This window comes from Hyperoodon ampullatus (assembly GCF_949752795.1).
Source record: "Hyperoodon ampullatus genome assembly, chromosome: 4".
Classification (NCBI taxonomy): Eukaryota; Metazoa; Chordata; class Mammalia; order Artiodactyla; family Ziphiidae; genus Hyperoodon; species Hyperoodon ampullatus.
In genome coordinates, this window is record NC_136917.1 from 87,612,437 (window position 1) to 87,635,620 (window position 23,184).

A 23,184-nucleotide genomic window follows, 5' to 3' on the forward strand; every position below is an offset into this window, starting at 1 on the left:
TACTTTGATGCTCTGAGTCTTGGCTGGACTCTATTTATTGATGACACACCCTTAGTCTTCAGATAGATTCTGCTAATATCAAGCAATATTGAAGTAAGAGGCCTTCCTTCTAAGCTGCTGTGAGTATGTAAATGAGAGTCCAGAAGTAGCCAAGACTGAAATGCCCACAGGTTGAGAAGATAAAGTCAGCTTTACCGGAGTGGGTTTGGAAGCAATGATAAGAACTTTTGAGGTCTCTAACAGTTGAGAGTGTTAATGACTTGTATCCGGCAGAATTGAGCTTCCTCCAACACAGGTGTGTTCTTTTCACTGCCATGTACCTATTTATAAATGTAAAATATTTCTATCTTGAACTTTTGCTCTCCTTCCCACTTTTCAAAAACAAGTTCAGCAAATGCAAATGTATAGTTAACCCCTAGTGACTAGACTGTAGTGCCTAAGTATCATTTGCCACATTAAGGACTAATAGGAACATGTCAGAGGACCCAAAAGCCAACATGAAGTGCCTCTCACTGGCCTAAGCTGGGATACGTTGAGCATCAAAAAGGAAAATGGCTGAAATGGATTAAAACAAATGTATAAAAGTCATGAGTTTACAATGATCTATAAAGAAAACAAAACAGAACTGTATTTCTTCTTCCAGTTAAGTTGGAGTAGTGGGGAACAGATTTACTCTCTTCCCTGAAACAACCTAGAAAAACTGACAAAATATATGAAACAATGGTCTTCAAGACACTGGATATCAGACAACCAAGGACAGTGATCCCTGAGATATAAGAAACAAACAAGAGAAGCCCTATGCTTGCCTTCGTCTAATATGTTGGAAGAGTTTCCAGCTTGTAGCACAGAGAGGGAAAACCCAGGCAAAACTCAGCAGACTATCTGAGTTGAGACAGAACCGAAAGTCCAGGGAGACCAGGATAGCCAGAATTCAGAGGACAGAGTACCAGAGTGGAGAGAACTTGCATAGAAAACCCCAGAGATTGGTGTATGCTCTCCCTTCCTTGCTCATCCAGTCCTAAATAACCCATGAGTAAAGAAGTCAAAAGAGAAATTAGAAAGTATTTTGAACTGAATGAGAATGAAAACACAACACATCAGATTTAGTGTGATGCTACTAAAGTACTTACTTTAAATACCACCAAACACCTGTATAAAAAAAAAAAAGGTCTGAAATCAACGACCTTAGCTTCTGCCTTATGAAACTTGAAAAAAGAAAAGCAAATTAAACTCAAAGTAAGCAGAGGAAAGGAAATTATAAAGATCAAAGTGGATATCAATGAAATGGAAAACAAAAAGAAAAGAGAAAATTAATGAAAGCAAAAGCTGGTTCTTTGATAAACTCAATAAATCTCGATAAATCTCTATTCAGGCTACTTAAAAGAGAGAGAGAGAAATTGCCAATACCATGACTCAGAGGAGTAACATAGCTACAGATTCTCCAGATATTAAAAGGATAACAAGCGAATATTATGGACATCTTTATGCCTCTAAATTCAACAAGTTAGATGAAATGGAAAATTTATTTGAAAGATGCAAACTTCCAAAGCTCACTGAAGAAGAAATAGATAACCTGAATACCTCTATATCTCTTAAAGAAATTACGTCTGTTGTTAAAAACCTTCCCTCCAATGATACTCTGTGCCTAGATTGCTTCACTGGTGAATTCTACCAAATATCTGATATATTTTAAAAACTTTGTCAGTAAGAGATACATACTTGAGTATCTACTAGTGAAATGACACAATGTTAGGGATTTATATTAAAATATTACAAAGGGATAAAAAGAAAAAAAGTGGATAGGCCACTAAAGGAGAAAAAAATGGCAAAATATAGATAATTGAGCTGGGCTATAGGACATAGCGGTTCATTATATTATTCTCATTACTTATATTTGAAAATTTCCATAATAATAAAAAAGCTTTTAAGGGGTTAAAAAGTTAAAAATGTTGCTATTAATATAACATGATAAAATCATACTATTCAATAGCATGCTTTTTGAGAATGCATAATACCATGGAAAATGCTCAGGATAATAATTAATAATCATATGCATTAATATATAATATTAATTTAAAATCAGTTGAACAGATAAGCCAATGGAATCTGAAATGTCAAAGTGACACATTATTTTTACGTATAGTTGGAGGGCAAACCTCAGAAATGCTGTGGGTTCATGAGTTTAATGCCACAGATCCATTGTGAATTGACTTAGATAAGTTCAAATGATTTCTACCAGTAGTCAGGAAGATGCTATTTTATATGACTAGTAAGGATGATGGTGAAGAATTTTTGACAAAATGTTCATTTTCATTATATGCTATATAAAAATGTATATTTGTCATAACTAAAGATTGTTGATAAATTTAAAAGTGTTTATTAATTAATGATATTAATTTTGATGATATATTAATTAATGATATTAATTCTGATGATACCTTAGATCTTATTGTTGCCTCAGTTTTTCAGTTTATAAACATGAACTGAATTCTTAGGATGTGTCAGATATGGGTATGTTTGTTTTTGTTTTTAAATAGAGGTTTTTTTTTTGGAAGGTAACAGCTAAAAAAATGCCCAAAGTTCAGATATTTTCTTGGACCATATCATATTAAAGAACTTTTTTAAAAACACATATTTTAAAAGTGCTTATGGCTGAAAATATGAAATATTTTCTAAAGAAAAACAAAATTGATTTTTTTCAGTCAATTTAACATAAGTGAAAGAATGTTCATTCATGCAGCTAACTCAATTTTCATCTTCCTTTTCATGTTTATTCAGAGACTAGAAATGAAAGATGAACTTTCTTGTCTTTCAAATTTCCAAACAACTCATCAGTTTAGAATGTCTTATTCTAAAGGCAGAACATATTATTTTGCTACTTTAGGGTTGTTATAGCTGTTAACTTATAGATTATCATTTCATTTGTTTCTGATTAATTATAGGTACTTGAGTGATATTTTGAGATGTGGCAAGTGTGTGTTCTTAAGTTCATTCAGCTCTGAAATATTCCCTAGTGAGTATGACCAGTGAGGACTCTGAAGAGGTATTTGTAGGATGACTGTGCTTTTGGTTCTTTTTAGCTTTCCGGGAGTTAAGAGTTGAGCCAAAAATCAAGTGTTGAGAATTTAGGCGCTGATTCTCTAGGCCTGGTGTGATCCATTAATAGATTTTTTCTTTGAAGTTCACAACAGAGAGCAAACTGCTTACTGCTGTCATCAAAGCTAATAGGATGACTGCTATTGTATGACCTAGGGCAAATCACCTAATCTCTTAGCCTCAGTTTTCTCATCTGTAAAGTGAGGATAATAATAACATCTACCTATCTCTCGGGTTTTAGAAGAAGAGTGCTTGACACATACTAAAGCAGCATTTGAAAAATAATATATATAAATTAATTAGAAAAATATTCATCATTATGTATAAAAGCTTCTTATAATTCTTTAGTCCTAATCCATTCATATTCTTTTATTAAAATAAGAATGAAAAATAATTTTCATGAAAATAAATCTCAGTTAAAAACTTTATGTCCCTTCTTTCTACCTGAGTGCCAATGCTGAATGTTAAGATTAAAAACTGTTTGTCTGCTCTTCATGGTTTTGTTTTGTTTTTTTCCCCTTTAATACACTGAACAACTAAAATAATATTTTTAATAAAATCATTTAAAAAGTTCCTACCATAGCAATATACTGAATCAGAAGAATACACTTTTGTACTTTATTTTTTCATTTTTTTATAGAAATATAGTGGATTTACATTGTTGCATTAATTTCTGCTGAACAGCAAAGTGATTCAGTTTTACATATATATACATTCTTTTTTGTAAATATTCTTTTCCATTATGGTTTATCACAATATTGAATATAGTTCTGTGTGCTATATAGTAGGACCTTGTTGTTGATCCATTCTATGTATAATAGTTTGCATCTGCTAACCACAAACTCCCAATCCTTCCCTTCCCCACCCCACCTCCCCCTTGGCAACCACAAGTCTCTTCTCTATGTCTGTGATTCTGTTTCTGTTTCATAGAAGTTCATTTGTGTCATATTTTAGATTCCATCTATAAGTGATATCATATGGTATTTATCTTTCTCTTTCTGACTTACTTAGCATGATAATCTCTAGGTCCATCCATGTTGCTGCAAATGACATTATTTCATTCTTTTTTATGGCTGAGTAATATTCCATTGTATATATATACCACATCTTCTTTATCCATTCATCTGTCATTGGACATTTAGGTTGTTTCCAAGTCTTGGCTATTGTGAATAGTGCTGCTGTGAACATAGGGATGCATGTATCTTTTTGAATTACATTTTTGTCCAGATATATGCCCAAGAGTGGGATTGCTGGATCATATGGCACCTCTACTTTTAGTTTTTTAAGGAACCTCTATACTGTTCTCCATAGTGGTTGTACTAATTTACATTCCCACCAACAGTGTAGGAGGGTCCCCTTTTCTCCACACCCTCTCCAACATTTGTTCTTTGTAGACGTCTTAACGATGGCCATTCTGACCGGTGTGAGGTATGTTGTACCTTATTGTTATTGCACAAATTAGTGACTTTGATTTTTATTTTTCTAAATTAGTATAGGCATTGTCTATGTAAGCTGTGGCAATTTATCACACTTATTTTTTTTTCATTCTGTTAAGTCAGTAATATCTTCAGTGAGGCTACTCTTTTTATATTTTATAACTCTATTACTCCTACTCTAGTCGTAATGTATATTTGTACTACATTTTCATTTCCGCAACTACAACAGCAGGATGTATCAATGTGACACTAGTAAAATAAATGAATTCATCTTTCAGATGACTCAGTTTGTGAAAGTCCTAACAAGTAAAATGAACAAATGAATTTCTTTGTTGCATCTATCCTTTTATAAAATGGTTGCTTCAGGCTCTACTATAAATATATAAATACAAAATGAGGAAAGCTGGCTATCTTTTTTGAAAGGGCCTTTCCTGGATCTTGGCTTTATACTTTAAATATTATTTTACTTTGCTTATGTTATCCTCAGTTCACTCCTTGAATTTTTATCACACACTTGTTCGTAAATTATGGTTTTCATTGCCAGTATTCTTGTAAAAAAGGATTTCAACTTTATTTATCTGGTCTCTAACACATGAGGTCAGTCTTTATCCAAGAAAGATATTAGGAGACACTGCTTTCAAGCTCTTTTTGACTTTCAGATTCATTCACACTGTGTTGTAACAGAAATTTTATTTAAGGATCAGTGTGAATCTGCTTCATTCAATCTTGTGGTTTATACATAAATGCATAGTTATATCAGGCACGGATGGGGTCACATCTCTAAATTGACAGAATAGACTACCTGAATTAGAGAAACCAGATCTGGGGCTTAATGAGAATATGTTATAATGAAACTTAATGAGGAGATATACTACTGAGGGAAAGAAAGTAAGCAGATCTCATTTATTAATTAATTTTTTATTGAAGTAAAGTTAATTTACAATGTGTTAGTTTCAGGTGTACAGCAAAGTGATTCAGTTTTCATTTATTAATTTAAAATAAACATTTACTGAGAATTACAGAGTCCAATTAATTTGAAAACATATTTAATTGATTAAAACATTGACAGTTATATTCACTTAATAGTTTTGAACATTTATAAAATATTTAATGGTGTTTTATTATCAACTAATTCAACTGTCTTATTTATACACTATTTTCACTGCCCCTGGGCAGGTCCTGTTAGCCACAGGGAAATGCCTGCATATGTACATATTATATATTCATTTATACACAAACACAGTACATACCCACACCGTGCCAATCATTAATCATAGAGAATCCAAATAATCAGATTTTTCTTTACAATTTTGTTTAACATTGTGCAGTGTTTATAACGATGGCCTAAGGGGCTCCTGAATACTGAGGGGAAGAAAAATTATGTTGCATCTTTATTGGAGTCACATTCTTTGAAAACAGGGAATTCATTTCCATGGTAACTCTCTATTAGTCAAAAGTTATCTATGTAACAGCAGAGGTGTGTTCTAAAATTTTATCTTGGAACCTCAGTATTTAACCAGAATTTGGGTCTACATAATATTACTCATTATTTTCCATAATAATTTTTAGAATAGAGTTTGGTTGTGAGCTCCCTCTTCTCCTGGCACACTGGCACAATAATAGAGTCCAGTAGCGTCTATTGACTAAAGACAGTTGAGCTCTTCATATGTTTGCTCTCCAGCCCAGAGGTATCACAGGTATATACACAAAAGCTGTTGATCACAGTGTACTTACAAAACCATCAGGAACATAGCTGCTTTCCCTACTGTAGACTTCCTTTCAATTGATTGTATCCCAGTGGGATGATTGGCCATCAACATTTTTTTCCAAGAAAAAAGGTGCCCACTGGAACTTTCTCTGTTATATTCATTAGTGGAAATGCTTGGTTATTATGTTTGATCAGAGGTACTTTTCAACATGCAATTGGCTATCAATTTTTGATCTTTAAAAATGAAACAATACCCCTGTGCCTGAGAAAGCAGAAAGCAGCTCAGGATACTTTTACAGCTTTCATCTAGCTCAAAGGAGAAAAAGTTTATTAGCACCCTGGGTTTCTCAGACAAGGTGTGGGGAATGCTCTGGCAGTTATTCCTTTTTCTGGGTTGTGATAATGAACTCTCATTAGATTGACTACTTTTCATTTTGGAATCTGGCTCCCCCTTCCCCTTTCTTTCCTTTTGCTTTGTGCTGGTCCTAGGTCTGTTTGCCCTCACATCCTTTCTTCTCTCTAAGCGTGCTCTTATATATCATAGGGGGCTTCCCCCTGCAGGCTGCATTTAGTGGGAGGCAGGAAGGCAAAGGGAAGGAGAGAGTCTGGTATTTCTCAACCTCCCTGTCTGTCTCAGGTAGCATTTCTGGCAACAGCTTCATCTCCATGGTTCCAGCCCTGGACAGACCTCCTGCAGCTCCAGCTTGTATTGGAAGACCAGGCCTGTGGCCATGAACACTGAGTCTTCTTTCTGTTTCTCTAGCCTTAGGGTGCTTGTGGCCTCCTGCTGCTGCTAAATCTGTGGCTTACATTAGTCTCTCCAGTTTGTCTTCTCACCTTCTACTTCATCAGAATAACCACTTTCCTTAATGAAATTCCCTTCGTGTAATTTAATAAATGCTTATGGTGGTTTCTGTTTTCCTGGTTAGATCCTAATACATATTCCTTTTTGTGTCATTCAGGGTTTCTTATGCGAGACCACATCTAAGAGAATAGAACTGATATTTATTTCCCCTTAGAGAGTCTTGTAACAATGGGGGTCAAGCACAAAGCAGAGAATTGCACATAATATAACATTTAAATTAGACTTGACCATTCCTTAGACACTCTCTAGCCATACTTTGGTCTTGGATCTAGAAAAGCTATAACTAGAGAGGTAGAGGAAGCTAGCTATGTGGTAATTAGGAATAATGAAGCTACAAGGCTGTGGTGATTCCCAAGAATAGGATAGAGGGCTAGGTGCTTAACTATAAAAGAATAGGTTTTATACATGCCCCTAGAAAGAGTAAAATTCAAATGTTTCTCAGTGCTATAATGTATAATGTCAATTCACAGAGGCAAATGTAAAGAAAAATATTTGACTAAATAAGTTAATTGCTGTGAACTAGTTATTTGAGTTATCGATTATTAGTTACCAGTTAATTTAAGTTATATCTTGGATGGTTTTGACTGACAATTAAATAGTAACATGCTGGGCTTCCCTGGTGGTGCAGTGGTTGAGAGTCCGCCTGCCGATGCAGGGGACACGGGTTCATGCCCCGGTCCGGGAAGATCCCACATGTCGTGGAGCGGCTGGGCCTGTGAGCCATGGCCGCTGAGCCTGCGTGTCGGGAGCCTGTGCTCCGCAACAAGTAACATGCTATCGTGTCAGTACTTCTGTTTATTTTTTAATTTTCAGAAATCTTGGTCATGCTTTTTGTTGATGTGAGAAGGTATAAGTGACCCAAAGTACATAATATTAAAGTAAATCATAAATTTTGATATTTAAAGTTAGCTGTATACTAGATACTGTTATTTAAAATTTCATTTCAATTAGTTGAAGCTTTCAACTCATAGATGGAAGAAACTGGTTGAGAGAACAGAATTAGTTCTTTGTATCAGAAAGTAGTGCTTTAATATATAAATCAGTTATATAATTTTTACACTTCATTTTTGAAAAATTTGCATTTTATAATAATAATGTAGTTTCATGTTCTATGTTACTTAAAATCAAGGAAAACTTCATAAAGACCTTCTTTCTGAGTGCCATTTCTTTTTGGTAACTGATATACTGCCTATAGCATAGTCATTAACCTAGAATTTTAGATCATTTACTTCCAGCTCTTAACATTGAGTGTGATTTGTCAGTTCCAAATTTAAATACATTGTAAACCAAATGATGTTGCTTCTTGGAACTGCTTTTGTAGGACAAAGGTAAAACTAAGTAAAACAAATGGGACCTGATTCAGTGTTTTGTAGAGTTCCTGATTTGGATTTTGAGTATGAATCCTTACATGCTCTTTAAAAAGTTTGAGTTTTCTAAGATTTTTCTCACCTGGAAAGTGTTCATTCTTTTATTATTATAGGTGATTGTTGCACTTACATAATATCAAGTATAATGCCAGAAATGAAGACTGTGGAAGAAATAGTATTTTTTCCAAACGTGCATCCTGATTTTTTTTTTTCTCACTAGTAAGGGTGATCTGATTGATTCATTTTTAGATTGTTAATATCAGACTTGTCTTCCAACTAGAAGGGGTATTTGAGGCTATATTTGGAGACTCAGGAGGGAGGGTAGGGGGGCAGAGTTATATATACATTTTGGAATGTTTCTTCTCATAAAAATGGCTTGGAGATTGAGAGAAGAGAAAGCTAATGGATGCCTAGGTTAGCTGTTTTCTTCCTGAATGACTCAGGGCGCTCCAGACCTATGGGGTAAGCCTCAGAGAGAAGCTTCAGGTACCTACTGAAGGGACCTCATGCTGTTCCTCTGTGAACAGTACCTGGTCACAGATTAGCAAGACTAACGTCTGAAATTAAGTTTTGGGCCTCTTTCACTCTGAACTTTGACTTTAGTCTAAGGCTCAGAAATGAGAGTGAAAGCCCAAGAGATTTTCCATGTGAAGGTGAATATTCTAAACCAGAAAGAAAGAAATCAGTTCCATATTCTAAACCAGAAAGAAAGAAATAAAAGGCACTTCATTTTAGAGAGTAGGTATATCATTTCTGTAACATTTTTTGAATGCTGGAAAATGACAATATATGCCAGAGTATTTTTAATTAAAAATCATTAATGTCATTTCTTTGTTTTTCAGTTTCATACATTTAGAAATAAAGAATGGAATAATTTGGCTGTTTGACTTTAATAGTATAATATCAAGAGGTTAATGTATAGGTCACTTGGCTTAGATATGATAAGCTTTTGTCTTGGGCTAATGGCATTTCAGTTATTTTACTACTTTTAAAAATAAGGTCGTAAAACTTTTATTTGGAATATATTTCCAAAATTTTTGACACATTGAAGTGTGATAAGTGGATTCAGGTGACTGAAATGGGTTCAAAATTCCATGAATTGTCTTTTAAAAAAAAACAGATCTGTGAATTTGGTATGAGGAAATGAAAGAGAAGTATACAACCAGTCCAATTAGACAAAGTAATCTTTCCTTGCTTGCTTCACATTTGACTTAATTTACCCTTAATTTATTTAGACTTTGATTTTTTTCTTATTTAAGTCAAACAGTATGAATGTTTTATTTTTTAACTGAGGAGAAATTCTTTTTCTTAGCTCCTGCTAGGTAAAAAAGTGACAGGGCTGCTTAGTGCTGCTAACTTTAAGTGCTGTTTGTAGTCTGTTATGAGCTCTAGCAATCTTCTATGGAGAAAAGAAAGGGATTTGGTAGAAAGAAGTCCTAGAAAAAAGTCAATTAGAGATTGCGCTGCCTGCCAGAGTGGAAGAGGAGGAGCGGAGCATCCATTCTGATTTGGTGTACGAAGAAAACAGGAATCCAATTAACAAATGCACGTTTCTGCAGCAGAAGACGGTGATTAAAATTTTTGGTGAACTACTCAAAATTCCTGCCACACACATCAAAACTCTGAAAACTTACAGAGACTGTTTAAATGTTCTTCTTTTTTTTTTTTTTTTTTTTTTGCGGTACGCGGGCCTCTCACTGTTGTGGCCTCTCCCGTTACGGAGCGCAGGCTCAGCGGCCATGGCTCACGGACCCAGCCGCTCCGCGGCATGTGGGACCTTCCCGGACTGGGGCACAAACCCGTGTCCCCTGCATCAGCAGGCAGACTCTCAACCACTGCGCCACCAGGGAAACCCTAAATGTTCTTCATTTTAAGAACAAACATGAAAATAGAGAACTGATTATGCTTCTTGTTCTAAAATGATCTTTAATTGTGTAGAGTGAGAATGTTGTTTTTTATTATTTAATGCTTCTGTATTAGTGAGGTTTATGTTCAAATATATCACTTTTAGAAACATGTAGCTTCAGAGCTGCAGATCCTGCATTCGACATAGTTAAAAGAACGGAGACCTGGTTTACGGAAACCTAGGTACATGAAATTATTTCTAATGTTTTGTTCATGATTTCAAACTTACTCATTCAGCAATCAGCATTTAATAATTTCGTTTGATGCACCTAGTACTGTGTGAAGCACTGGTGACACAAAAGTGAATAAGACATGGTCACTGACCTGCATTAGCTTGCCTTAGACTCTAGTGGGAGAAACATATACTTACTTAGACTAAATTATAAAGCAGTGTGTTTAAGGCCGTGGTGGGAGAATGAGCAACATCAGTGGGTGTACAGAGGGCAGAGTCTCTTAATCTGACGGTGGGCATCCTGGGAGGTTTTACAGAGGATGTGTACTGGAGGTGTGAAGGCTGAATTATGCTTTGACAGGAAATGAAGCCAGCCTTGTAACTGCTCCAGGTGGCTTGGGACAATATTGCTGCTAATGCTTTTTTTTTTAGAATCATGCTAGTCCACTATGTATTATTTTTTATTACTCTGGGTATGTATGCCCACAAAGTAGTTTAATCAATTAATTAATATTTTTTTTTACTCACTATAAATTGAAAGGCTAGTATGATTGTACCTAGCTAACCTAATGAATTTAGCACATTTATATATAATTAATACTTTTATATATTAAATTTAGAAGTGTAAGTGCTACCTATGTGCTGATGAGGCCCACATTTATTTGACATCTCTCCTTGGATATCTAACAGGCATCTCAGATATAGTATATTCAAAAGCAAAGTCTCTCCCTACCTGTCCCCAAAGCATCTTAGTTAATTGCAGTAATACCTTCCAGTTGCTCAAACCAAAAACCTTGGAATTATCCCTGATTCTTATTTTTCTCTTGTGCTCCATAACTAATTTGTCAAAAAATTCTGTTAGGGCTTCCCTGATGGCGCAATGGTTGAGAGTCCGCCTGCCAATGCGGGGGACGCGGGTTCGTGCCCCAGTCCGGGAGGATCCTACATGCCGCGGAGCGACTGGGCCCGTGAGCCATGGCCGCTGAGCCTGCGCGTCCGGAGCCTGTGCTCTGCAACGGGAGAGGCCACAACAGTGAGAGGCCCGCGTACCGCAAAAAAAAAAAAAAAATTCTGTTGATTCTAATTTCAAATATATCCAGAATCTGATCACGTTATACTACCTCCAGCTGCTGTCACTGTGGCCCAGGTCACTGATGTTGCTTGACTAGATTAATTCATTACAGCTTCTCTACTTCTACCATTGCTCCTAGTCTAGCTAGACTCACACAGAAGCTAGAATAATCATTTAAAAATGTAACTTAGATCCTGTCACATACCTGCTTAAAACCCACCAAATTCCCACATTCCTTAGAGCAGAAGCTAAAATCCTTACTTTGGCCTACAAGGCCTCATAAGTCTTCCCTTCTTTGCTCCCCTCTTTGGCCATGTCTCTAATTAGTTTTCCTTCTATTCACTCTGCTCCAGAACCTCTGGCTCCTTACTAATCCTCCAAAACGCTAGACCAGTTCCCATCTCAGGGCCTTTGCACTTATTCTTGTCCCAGGCATCAGCATGGTTCTATTTGCTCCCTCACCTCCTTCAAACTTGTGCCCATATATCTTTTCAATGAGATATTCTTGACTGCTTATTTAAAATTACACTCCATCTTTCTTCCCCCCACTGGTTTCCATCTGCCTTGCCTTGCTTTATTTTTTTCTCTATAGTACTTAACACCTTTTAACATACTATATAAGTTGTTTACTTATTGTTTCTACTGCCCCCTTCCAACTAGAAATATAAGTACCCTATGGACAGGGATTTTTTTGTCTGTTTTGTTCACTGCTATATTTTTAGCAGCTGGAATATTTTCTGGTACATAATGGATACCCAATAAATAGTTACTGACTATATGAATAATAGTCTTCTATGTTCTTTTTTGAGTGATTGAAGAGGCTGAGCTTTTTAAATTATTTTTACGCTTTCAGTACCTGGATTTAAATATCAGTTGCTCTGCACTAGGAAAGTGGTTCCTTGTCCAGGCTGGGATCAGCTGGGTATCTTTTTCAGAAATAAGAATGGTTAGCCTTACCCAAAGCCAGTTAAATCAGAAGCTGTAAGGATGGGACCTGGTCATTAGTGTTTTTTTAAAAGTTTCCCCATATGATCCTAATGTGCAGCCAAGGTTAGAGCCACGTGCTCAGGAACATGTAAATAAGTATGAATGAATGAATGAAAGTGCACCACAGCTACTGCACCAGAGATGCAGATTTGGATCAGCTCAAGCATTAGGATTGGATGTCAAATATTTGCCATGAGAGCTTGGTCCTGAGCAGCACAGCGCAGGGAGGGCTGGTGGGGGAGGAGGAAGGGAAGGGGAAAGGGAAGGTGAGTAGATGGAGAAAACAAAGAGGGGACTCCCAAGTAGCTGTAGCAGGAAGGAAAGTTTGTTCCCCTGGTCCCTTGGCAGCTGTTGCCAATTGACGATTTCTGTCTAAAAGGCATAGCTCTGTTGTGGGCTGCCTAGTTAGTAATTTGTATTAAGGCAGGTATATTATATTTTAAGACTCACTAATTTTTCCTCTCTCTGAAGTAATCAGGAAGTGAGCTCAGTTTTAAATAATGAATACAGGTCTCTGAGCACAGTGAGAATAACTTCTCAAAACTTGGAGAAAGAGATTTGAGCTATTTTAACTTAAGATGTCAGGGAATAGTAGGTATGGAGAGTGAACGGCCTTGATACGCAAGCTCTGGGATTCCTTTCTGCAGTTGAAATGTTTTTGTTTTCCTGAAGGTTTCAGAGAAGGTGGGAGATATGATCAGAGTTATTTAAGGAATATTTATCTGACTGGTTATGTGGCAAGAAGGAGTTAGAAGGGATAGCTCTGAAGAGAAGCAGTGAGTAAAATGTCCTAGAAAGCAAAACAGAGCATGAATAAAATGGTGAAAGATGTCAGATCCAGTAGGAGAATGGCAGAACCAACCAGGCCTTGGATTTGGAAATAAAGCAAAGAGACAGCAGCCCGTTGTGATTAAGAAGACAGTGGTTGGAAGGAACACATAAAGAAGGAGCCAGAGAATTAACGTGGTAGCTATTGTGGATATGATAAGCATTCCAGACCCTGGAAGTCCTATTTTCATGGTTAGAATTAGAAATTTTTATTGTCTCTGCCAGGCTCTCAGGCTATTTAAAAGCTTTCAGTTATACCCTGAGTGTCTCAGTTCTGTGAGGTGCTGGGAAGGATTTGCCTGATGTCCTAAATGTGACTTATCTAGCTTTTATTACTCTCTCCATACTCGAGTACCAGCCTTAACCAAACTGAGGTTCAGCCTAGTTGATGAGCAGAAGGGATGCCCCTCACTCTCTCCTTTGTCCAACCAAATCCTTCTCTAAATGTAGATAACAGAACCTGTCGAGGTGCGGAAGCCTTCCTGTGCTCAGGGACAGAAATTCCCTCTCTGCCCCTTTCCATTCCCAGCAGTCTCAGTTTCTTTACTATTATTTTTAGTCTTGCCATGCACAACCCATACTATAGCCCCCTCCCTTTCTCCTTGTATCTCCCTCCCTGTCCTTAATAGGTGGCTCTCCCCACTTTCTTATAAATGCCTTTCTCTGACCCCTCTGTCTCCCTGTGCTTTTGGTCTCTCCCGTGATCCCCATCTTGGCAGCCTGTCAGGTAATTGGCAGGTGAGTGTGTGTTGCTGATCTACGGCCCCAGCAGCCTGTCTTAACCCTTGACTTTGCTCTCTAAAGATTACAACCGAGGGCTTCCCTGGTGGCACAGTGGTTGGGAGTCCGCCTGCCGATTCAGGGGACACGGATTTGTGCCCCGGTCCGGGAAGATCCCACATGCCACGGAGCGGCTGGGCCCGTGGGCCATGGCTGCTGAGCCTGCATGTCCGGAGCCTGTGCTCCGCAACGGGAGAGGCCACAGCAGTGAGAGGCCCGCGTACCGCAAAAAAAAAAAAAAAAAAAAAAAGATTACAATCGATTGCTTTGAAACTCAGTCCCAATGAAGCCAACATCCACAGGGCTGGCAAGAAGTAATTTAGGTACTGGTTGACATTTGAACATATTTAACTATACAGAAGTTTGGTTTTTTTGTTTTGTTTTTTTTGCGGTACGCGGGCCTCTCACTGTTGTGGCCTCTCCCGTTGCGGAGCACAGGCTCCGGACGCGCAGGCTCAGCGGCCATGGCTCACGGGCCCAGCTGCTCCGCGGCATGTGGGATCTTCCCGGACCAGGGCACGAACCCGTGTCCCCTGCATCGGCAGGCGGACTCTCAACCACTGCGTCACCAGGGAAGCCCTATACAGAAGTTTTTATCCTTTACAAAAATTATCACCTCCAACTGGCTTCACGTAAATTATCCTTGTTAGTCTGAAACAGTGGAACATCCCTGCTGCCTTTGCCAAGGTACTGTGAGTCGTCTTATGCTGCTTCATCCCCTTTAGTCAACCTGCACAATTGAGGATTTTGTTTCATTTTTTACTTTTCCAGAGTCTTAACAAAATTTAGAAGCTATTTGAGGTCTTTTTATAATCCTCCAAGTCTGTGTTTCCTAGGTAACATTTTAGTGTCTCATTTTATTCTTAAGTACATCCACAGCCATACATTCATTGACTAATTTTAGGCTTTAACCGGAATTGGCTATAAGTAATATTTTTTCGCAATAAAAGCAATATTAAACTGAAAGTTGATTACCTGCATTCTACATTCTGACTTGAATTTCTTTTAAAATATCTTACTAAGCTGTTTAAAAATTGGAATGAAGCATTTAAAAGATCCTGGTGGTATGGCTTTGCTTATTCAAATCCTCTGTGATTTGTGTTAACCCAAGACTACCAGTGAATTTGTAAGGGAAAGTAAGTTTAATTAAAATGTCAGTTTCCTAAATGTAATTATTTGTTTATGAAGGATTATTTTAGGTAGCTTTTTATGAAATGCTAGAGGGCACTATTATAAAATTCCCACAGCAAGGGAAGGAATATGATGAATTTGACAGAGCTGTTTGTGGGGTTCTGAATAAAAATGCCACATCCCGTAGAGGTGCTCCGTATGTGTCGTATAATGATGCCGGCTACCAGGAATTAGCCTCCTGGAACTGCCTTTGGATTCTGTCATATTTCAAGTTGAACTGGTCAGTGTGGTCATAGGGAAGGTGACACAAGCATAGTCAGTGACTGTCAGCTCATGAAAAATGAGCCTTAATTGAATCCAAGGGCAAAACACTCTTCAAGATCTCAATAGAAAGCTGGCATGTGAGAGCCAAAGTAAACCTGTTTCCTCATGTTTGAGTCTGTGCTCCATTGGAAGAGAAAGAATGCTCCATTTATGGACAATAAATACAGGGCAGTATCAGCCACAAGTGGCCCAGTGTCATCATCTGACCCACCTTGAACTGATGAATGGGCATGGATGTAGGATTTCTGAAAGCTCAGGAGTCAATGAACTAGAATTAGAATTTTATCACATGTAGATAGTTTCTGGAATTGTTACTTCTTGCTATTCCATTAGTTCTTGAAGATATCTTTGGGTTTTCCTAAGTCTGAAAAATAGTTTAGATTTGCCATCGACTCTCTGCCTATTATCGGCACTTTAATAAGTTATTCAAACCTCTTTGGTCCTCAGTTACCTTCCTTAATGTGAGGGACCGATCTGGCACAAATAAAGTTTTCTTTCCTACAGAACTTTATTGTATCCTCCCACTGGGTCCTGGTCGAAGAAGTAATTTTTTTTTTTATTGTGGTAAAATGTACATAACAAAAGTTTACCTTTTTAACCATTTTTAAGTGTACAGTTCAGTGGTGTTAAGTACATTCACAGTGTTGTGATAAGGTATTTTACAGTGAAGGAAGCTAAGAGATAAAGTCATAATTCACATAGAAACTTTGTGCCAGAAGCTATGCTAGACCCCAGAATATGCATGTGTAGGAGATATTTATGTGACTGGATAGAATTTTTATGATTGTCATCTTTGTAGTGAGTATAATACAGTATAATTGGGAAAATAAAGTGATGTTGTATGTGTATTATACGTGGCTATATTTAATAACAGTTCACATATGTGTATGGTTACACGTAGCAAAATTCAGCCTTAACGTTCATAGGTTTAATAGTCATGCTTCAAAATATTTTCTAGCAGCTCTGTGCGTCCATTTCATGTATTTCTGATTTGGCTGTGGTACAGACATGAAGCCGCTGTCAGGACATGAGCTCAGCAAGCCACCCAGTACCTGCAACTCACAGAGGCTACTTCATTCTTTACATGTTCCCAGAACAGTAGTGATGAAAATTTTGGGGGTGTTGGGATCAAAAATACCCTGTAAAGAAAGCTAACTATAAAAGTAATGCGACTTTAGAAAATGGTGATTTTTTAATTGAGGTATAGTTGGCAATATTATATTAGTTTATGGTGTACAAGACTGATTCAAAATTTTTATAGGTTATACTCCATTTATAGTCATAAGAAATGGTGATTTTTATATAGAAAATAGAAATACGGGGTACATTACTGAGGGGAACATTAAGAGGGATATCAAATTTAACAGTGATTCTGATCCTTGACATGTATAAGTTTGTCTTTGCTTAATCAAGAATAAGAAAACTTGACCAGTGAAACCATTTTAGCTACTAGTTTAGCTCCAATGCAAAATCTTGTGAAAAATAAAAGTTTAGTGAAAGTGAAAAGACAGTTACCTTGTGGTATTAAGATGTGTTTAGGAAATATGTGACTGTTCTCAGAATATGAATTGAAAGCCAGGAGCTATGCAAACATTTTCATAAAGGATTTCCATTAAAGTCATCTTTCCATGATTGAAGACTGGTTTGAGAAATTTAGTTCCCCAATTGGAGCTAATAAGAGTGACCACATCAGAGTTGCTTGTCTTCCCAGGAACTGTTTTCTTGGCCACTGAAGATACACCTAGAGAGAAGGCTGAATGGAGCAAGCATCTCCTTCTAAGCTTTTGTGAACATAAGTATCTAAAGAAGGGCAGTGAGCCTCAGAGTTTAAAGTGGCTAAGGATATTCCCCTTGTCTTAAGAGAAACCTGACTTCTTTTCAAGTGTACAGAGTCCCCTATAGCCCTTCTGTATTGATTTTCTATTGCTGTACAACAAATTACCATAGACTTAGCATCTTAAAACCACATATATTTATCATCTTACTATATCCATGGGTCAGAAGTCCAGATGCTGCAACTTGGTTTTTCCAGGGTCTCACAAGGTCACAATCAAGGTGTCAGTTGGGGTTGCATCTCTTTCTAGAGTTTAGATCCTCTTACAAGCTCAGGTAGTTGTTGGAGGAATTCAGTTCCTTGTAGTTATAGGACTGAGGTCCACATTTTCTTTCTAGCTGTCAGCCAGGGACTGCTCTCAGCTCCTAGAGGCCTCTTGAGGGTATTAGCCATGTGGTCTTCTCACAGGGCCTTTCACAGTCCCTCTCAAAACGTGGTTGCTCACTTCTCCGAGGCCAGCAGGAGAATCTCTCAGACCTCTAGACCCTCTGTCAGAGCTCAACTGATTAGGCCAGGCCCATCCAGTATACTGTCTTTTGATTAATTCAGTGTTTAGTTGGTCAGGGATCTTAATTATAGCTGCAAAATCCTTTTACTTTTCCTTATAAGGTCCTGCCCACACTCAAGGTCAGGGATTATGTTAGGGCATGGGTCCTTGGGGTCATTTTAGAATTTTACCTACCATACCTGTTTATTTTCTCACCGTGTTTCTCAGGGTCAGAAAGTGGAGGCAGGATCCTCTTTGCTCTCCACGGCTACTTCCAGACCATTACTCTTCCAACAGTTGTGAAAAATAACAACAACAAATATAACTAACAAAATATCGAGACTTTGAGACTTGTTCCATTTGGCATTACCATTGTCTCTCCTGTTTTATTGCAGTCTTCTCTGTACTCCTTGTGTCTCCTGCTCTTTCATAAAAGACATGGGTACCGGCCTCACAACCTTGTACTTTGCTCTAAGCCTAGCTGTTATTCTGGATGATTTCTGTTTCCATCACTGCATGGAGACACGTCAGGAGTTGGGAGGGAAGAAAGCATAGCAAGGAGCACGTGCATCAGCCCTTTGATTCTTTAAATGACTTTAATGATGTCTGAAAGATTATTAGAAACTTATTTTGCTATCTGGTTTGTACTTTATGTAGGCTTTTGGTTATTGTTCCTTTAGGTACTTCAAAACATTTTTGTGGTTTTGTTTAATACCAGCCTACCTTATTTGTGGTAGGTAGAGAGGTAAAGGATAGGAATCAGGTGCCATGTTTGGGGTATAAAGCTAGAGCCCAGGCAGCCCACCTATGGGCTCTGGGCGTGGTGTTGGCTGTAGCTCTCAGACAGTGGAGTGAGGAGACCCTTGAGGAAGGGGAAGCAGCGAGTCAGCCCAAGTTCTGACTGGTCAACTGTATGGAGCTGCTGAGACAGCCAGAGCAGTCTGTCGTTTTGTTTGTTTGTTTAGTGTTTCTTGTTTTGTTTGTTTAACAAAGGTGAGTCTGTTCCCTTTTGTTATGCTTTGGTTGCCAAGTACCAACCATGTTCTGATGTTGGTAAAGCCTCAGTCCATGGTAACTTGAGGAAGAACTTTGTCCAACCCATTTCTTCTTTCCTGGTCCTGCCTCCATTCTCTCGTGTTGTCCTGAGTCCCACACTGGACGGCAACTTCTTGGAACATCTGACCTGAGAGGCTAATTGCAGAGAGGTTTTCCTGAATCTCATGCTGAAGGCTCAGAATTCAGCCTTAGTGACAGAGGCTTGCTGTCTCAACTAGAAAGCGTTCCCTACTGTTGTGGACCCTTTCGCATTTCACCCTCTTAGCCATCCCTGTTTCTCTCCATAGCCCTGCAGCATGCATCAGAGCAGTGGGCAGAGACTCTGCATGAAGCCTCTCTGTGAGCTGAGGTGGGGAGGAGGGTGTGCGTGCTGCCTGGCAGACCCAGTTCTCCACAGCTGCTCTGTCCAACACTGTAGCCACTGGCCACAGATACAAAAAGTAAATGTAAACTAAACAACATTAAATAAGATAAAAAAAATTCAGGTTGGGCTTCCCTGGTGGCGCAGTGGTTGAGAGTCTGCCTGCCAATGCAGGGGACGTGGGTTCGTGCCCCGGTCCAGGAAGATCCCACATGCCGCGGAGCGGCTGGGCCCGTGAGCCATGGCCGCTGAGCCTGCGCGTCCGGAGCCTGTGCTCCGCGACGGGAGGGGCCACAACAGTGAGAGGCCCGCGTACCGCAAAAAAAAAAAAAAAATTCAGGTCCTTCCTCACGCTAGTCGCGTCTCAAGTGCTCAGTAGCCACGTGTGGCTAGTGGTTACCATATTCGACAGCAGAATTAGAGAACACTTCCATCATTGCAGAAAGTTCTCTGGGATGGTGGTGCTTTAGAGTGTTTCTTTCCCTTTTGTCCTACAGCAGCGGCAATACCAGTGTCTTCTCTTCTCTTGGGGTCTAAGCTCGCCTGACTCACTGCTCTGAGTTACGCCTGCAAGTCAGCTTCGTGCAGGAATTACCTCATTCCGCTACAGCAGGACTTGAGGGTGGCCTAGAGAAGACTGCCATGTCCTGGAGGGCTCCCTGATGGTGCTGGAAAGGCCATGTACTAGATTTCTATTGCTGTAACAAATTACCGCACACTTAGCAGCTTAAAACAGCACAAATTTGTTATCTCATAGTTTATTAGAAGATCACCACAGGTTTCATCAGACTAAAATCATCCACCTTGTACTCTTTTCTGGAAGATCGAGAGGAGAATCTGTTTTCTTGCTCTGTCAGGTTTTTGAGGAAATTCAGTTCCCTAAGGTTGTAGGTCTGAAGTCCAGATTTCTTACTGGCTGTCAGCTCTACAAGTTGCCCACATTCCTTGACTCCTGGCCCTCTTCCTCCAGACACAAAGCCAGTAAAGGCAGGTTGAATCCCTTTCACAATTCAAATGTCCCCTGCATCTTCCTCCTTCGCATCTCTCTGACTTTAGCTGGGAGAGGTTCTCTGCTTATAAGGACTCACGTGACTAGATTGGGCCTACCCTGGGTAGTCTCCTCATCTCAAAATCTGTAACTTTAATCACATCTGCAAAGTCTCTTTTGCCATATGAGGTAACATATTAGGGCATAGATATCCTTGGGAGGGGTGTTATTTGGTCTACCACATGCTTCCAAATTAATTCTTTGCATGTTATTAAGCAAAAATAGCTTATTTGAGATACAGTTTATTTGAAGAGGATAATTAAGATGCTACCATCTTTGTGTAAATGATATTATTAATTTTCCTTGGAGGCAACATCAGGGGAAGACAGGAAACATCAAGAAAGGAGTAGAAAAAGTGAACAAATAGGGAAGGTGGTACATGGAGAAAATCTTTACTTCTTAAACAATGTTTTATATTGCTTTTCACATAGTGGAACATACAACCCATAATACTGCAATTTGGAGTACATTGATAAAGTATCACCAAGATATCTCTGAATTAACCACTTACTCATATTTTATCTTTAAAAAAAAAAAAGAGAAAACCTATACAAAAGTGGCATTATAATCACGAAGATAAATATCTGAAATGGAACAATGTTAAAGAAAATAAGCCTATCAAATTGTGGGTAATTAATGTGAGAGATTTAACAGCTTTCCCACCTATTAGATTGCTAACTTTTTTGATTTTTATGATGCCTCAATAAATCTGTTTGATTTTAATGTTTTTTGCCATTCATTTGTTCATCATAGATTTCTGCCCTCATTTCTAATTTAGTATTAAAATGTTATGTAAACATTTAGTTTAATCAAATGATTCTAGACTGTTGTCTATTGTACAGTGATACTCTATAATAAACTATATTTATAGTTTTTGAGGATGAATGTAGTATTTATATTTCTCATCTTTCATTTTATTTATCTCATTAGCTAAGAAACCTTTCCAGCTTGGACCTACGTCATATCACTGAACTGGATAATGAAACCGTGATGGAAATTGTCAAGAGGTGCAAAAATCTGAGCTCTCTCAATCTCTGCCTGAACTGGATCATAAATGACAGGTAACCATTGTAACATCTTAAAAATACTTTTCCATAGGGAAACACATGCTCTATGTACCAAGTACTGATTATCATTATAATAAGGCATGTCTACTTTAAGGAAAATGTGATAAAGCCATGACTTTTAAAATAGATATGTTTAAATTTTGAAAACCATTTAGAAGTATACTTTTAACCCATCCATTGCTTATATTTGCAACAAGGTTTTTATGTGCTAAGACTCAAATGTTTGCCTGAACAGTTATAATAATAGAAGTCTATTGAATTTTCTCTTTGTCACCCATCCAAGACATATTGTTTGTCACTTTAATATTTTTGCAACTTTTGTGTTAATTTTACTTTTCACTTATCAAGGAAAATGGTTCTGAGAAACTGTTTCAAACATTATGCATTCAGATCCTTTCTCAAGGATGACATTTTGTTTTCTGTATAAATAGAATGTTTTGAAAATGGAAGTTATGTGATGGACAGTTTAATATATAGTGTAAAAATGTGTAAAATGGGTAGTTTTTAAAACAAACAATGATAAGCCAGTTTTTTCTGAAATATTTAATGAAGGAAATAAAAAATATGCAAGAACCCTTGAAAATAAACTTCTTTATAATGAAAACAGCTGCAGAGTTAGCACTACTCTACTACTGCTGATTAGTTTAGATAGGTTCTTAAATATAAGCGTGAGATAAGATTCTTGCCCAGTAACTTTTCAAGAATAAATTTTTAAAAAATGTTAGGCCACCAAAAATATTTTGCTTTCAAAATAGAAAGCACTATTTCAGCTATAATTAGAACCTATTTAGATTTAAATATTTTTCACAAATTAGAGCAGAGGTTTATTAAGTTTGTGTCAGATAATGCTTTAAATTCAATACACCTCCCCCTTTCACTTTTAATTTCCTTTTATACTTTTAACAATAAAATCCTGTAGACTACATTTTCCCCAAGTATGGTAAATTCTAGTGACATTTTTATAAATTACCCTGCATTGCTCTTTAAATTATGTGATAGCTTTTGACTTAGCTCTTTCTTAGTAAAATTTTTCTTGAAAAATTTACTAATCCAGAATTGGCCCATGGTCATCATTTATAAAAGGTGTTTATTGTTTTTGAGTAACAGTCACTATGTGAGGTGGATCAAAATCTAAAGGAAATTGATGAAAACTTTAAAAATTAAATTATTCTCTATAATCAACATTCGCCTACATAGCCAATTATGTGGCAACTTAAAAATAATCTTTTAAGTGTTTTTCATAATAACTAATAAAATAAAGTACATGAAGAACATCATCCTGTGGTTTAGGTGTTTAGCATTAGCTTAATATTGAGGTAAACTTCTTGGTAATGCTTCAGGTTGAAAGGTGAAAACTATTTGTGCCACAATATGGTTATGAAAATGATTGCCTTTCATTGCACAACAGTTTTCTATGTCCATGCATAGAAGACTCTACTTGGAGCCTACAGAGGTAAATTAGATGCAGTCCATATATGATTATAAGGGCTATCTGCTTGGTAAACATTTTGCTTAGGTTTGTATTATTTACACAAAGATATTCAGAGATTTCTCATCTTTTAGCTCTTCAAATGCTTATTTAGCCATAACTGGGTATTTACAAATGAAAAAGTGGGCAGCCCTCACCTTCCCTTTCTTAGGTTCCATCTACTCAAATCTC

General features: G+C 37.6%; 1 protein-coding gene across 1 annotated transcript in view; it reads left to right on the forward strand.

Moving 5' to 3' along the window:
* Positions 1–23,184, forward strand: part of FBXL17 (F-box and leucine rich repeat protein 17) — a gene marked incomplete at both ends in the record, with an annotated part of 498,430 nt that overhangs the window by 145,130 nt on the left and 330,116 nt on the right. Inside the window, one exon of the mRNA XM_079702400.1 lies at positions 21,388–21,518. Coding sequence (XP_079558526.1) covers positions 21,388–21,518 — 131 coding nt within the window. The remainder of the gene's footprint in view (positions 1–21,387; positions 21,519–23,184) is intronic.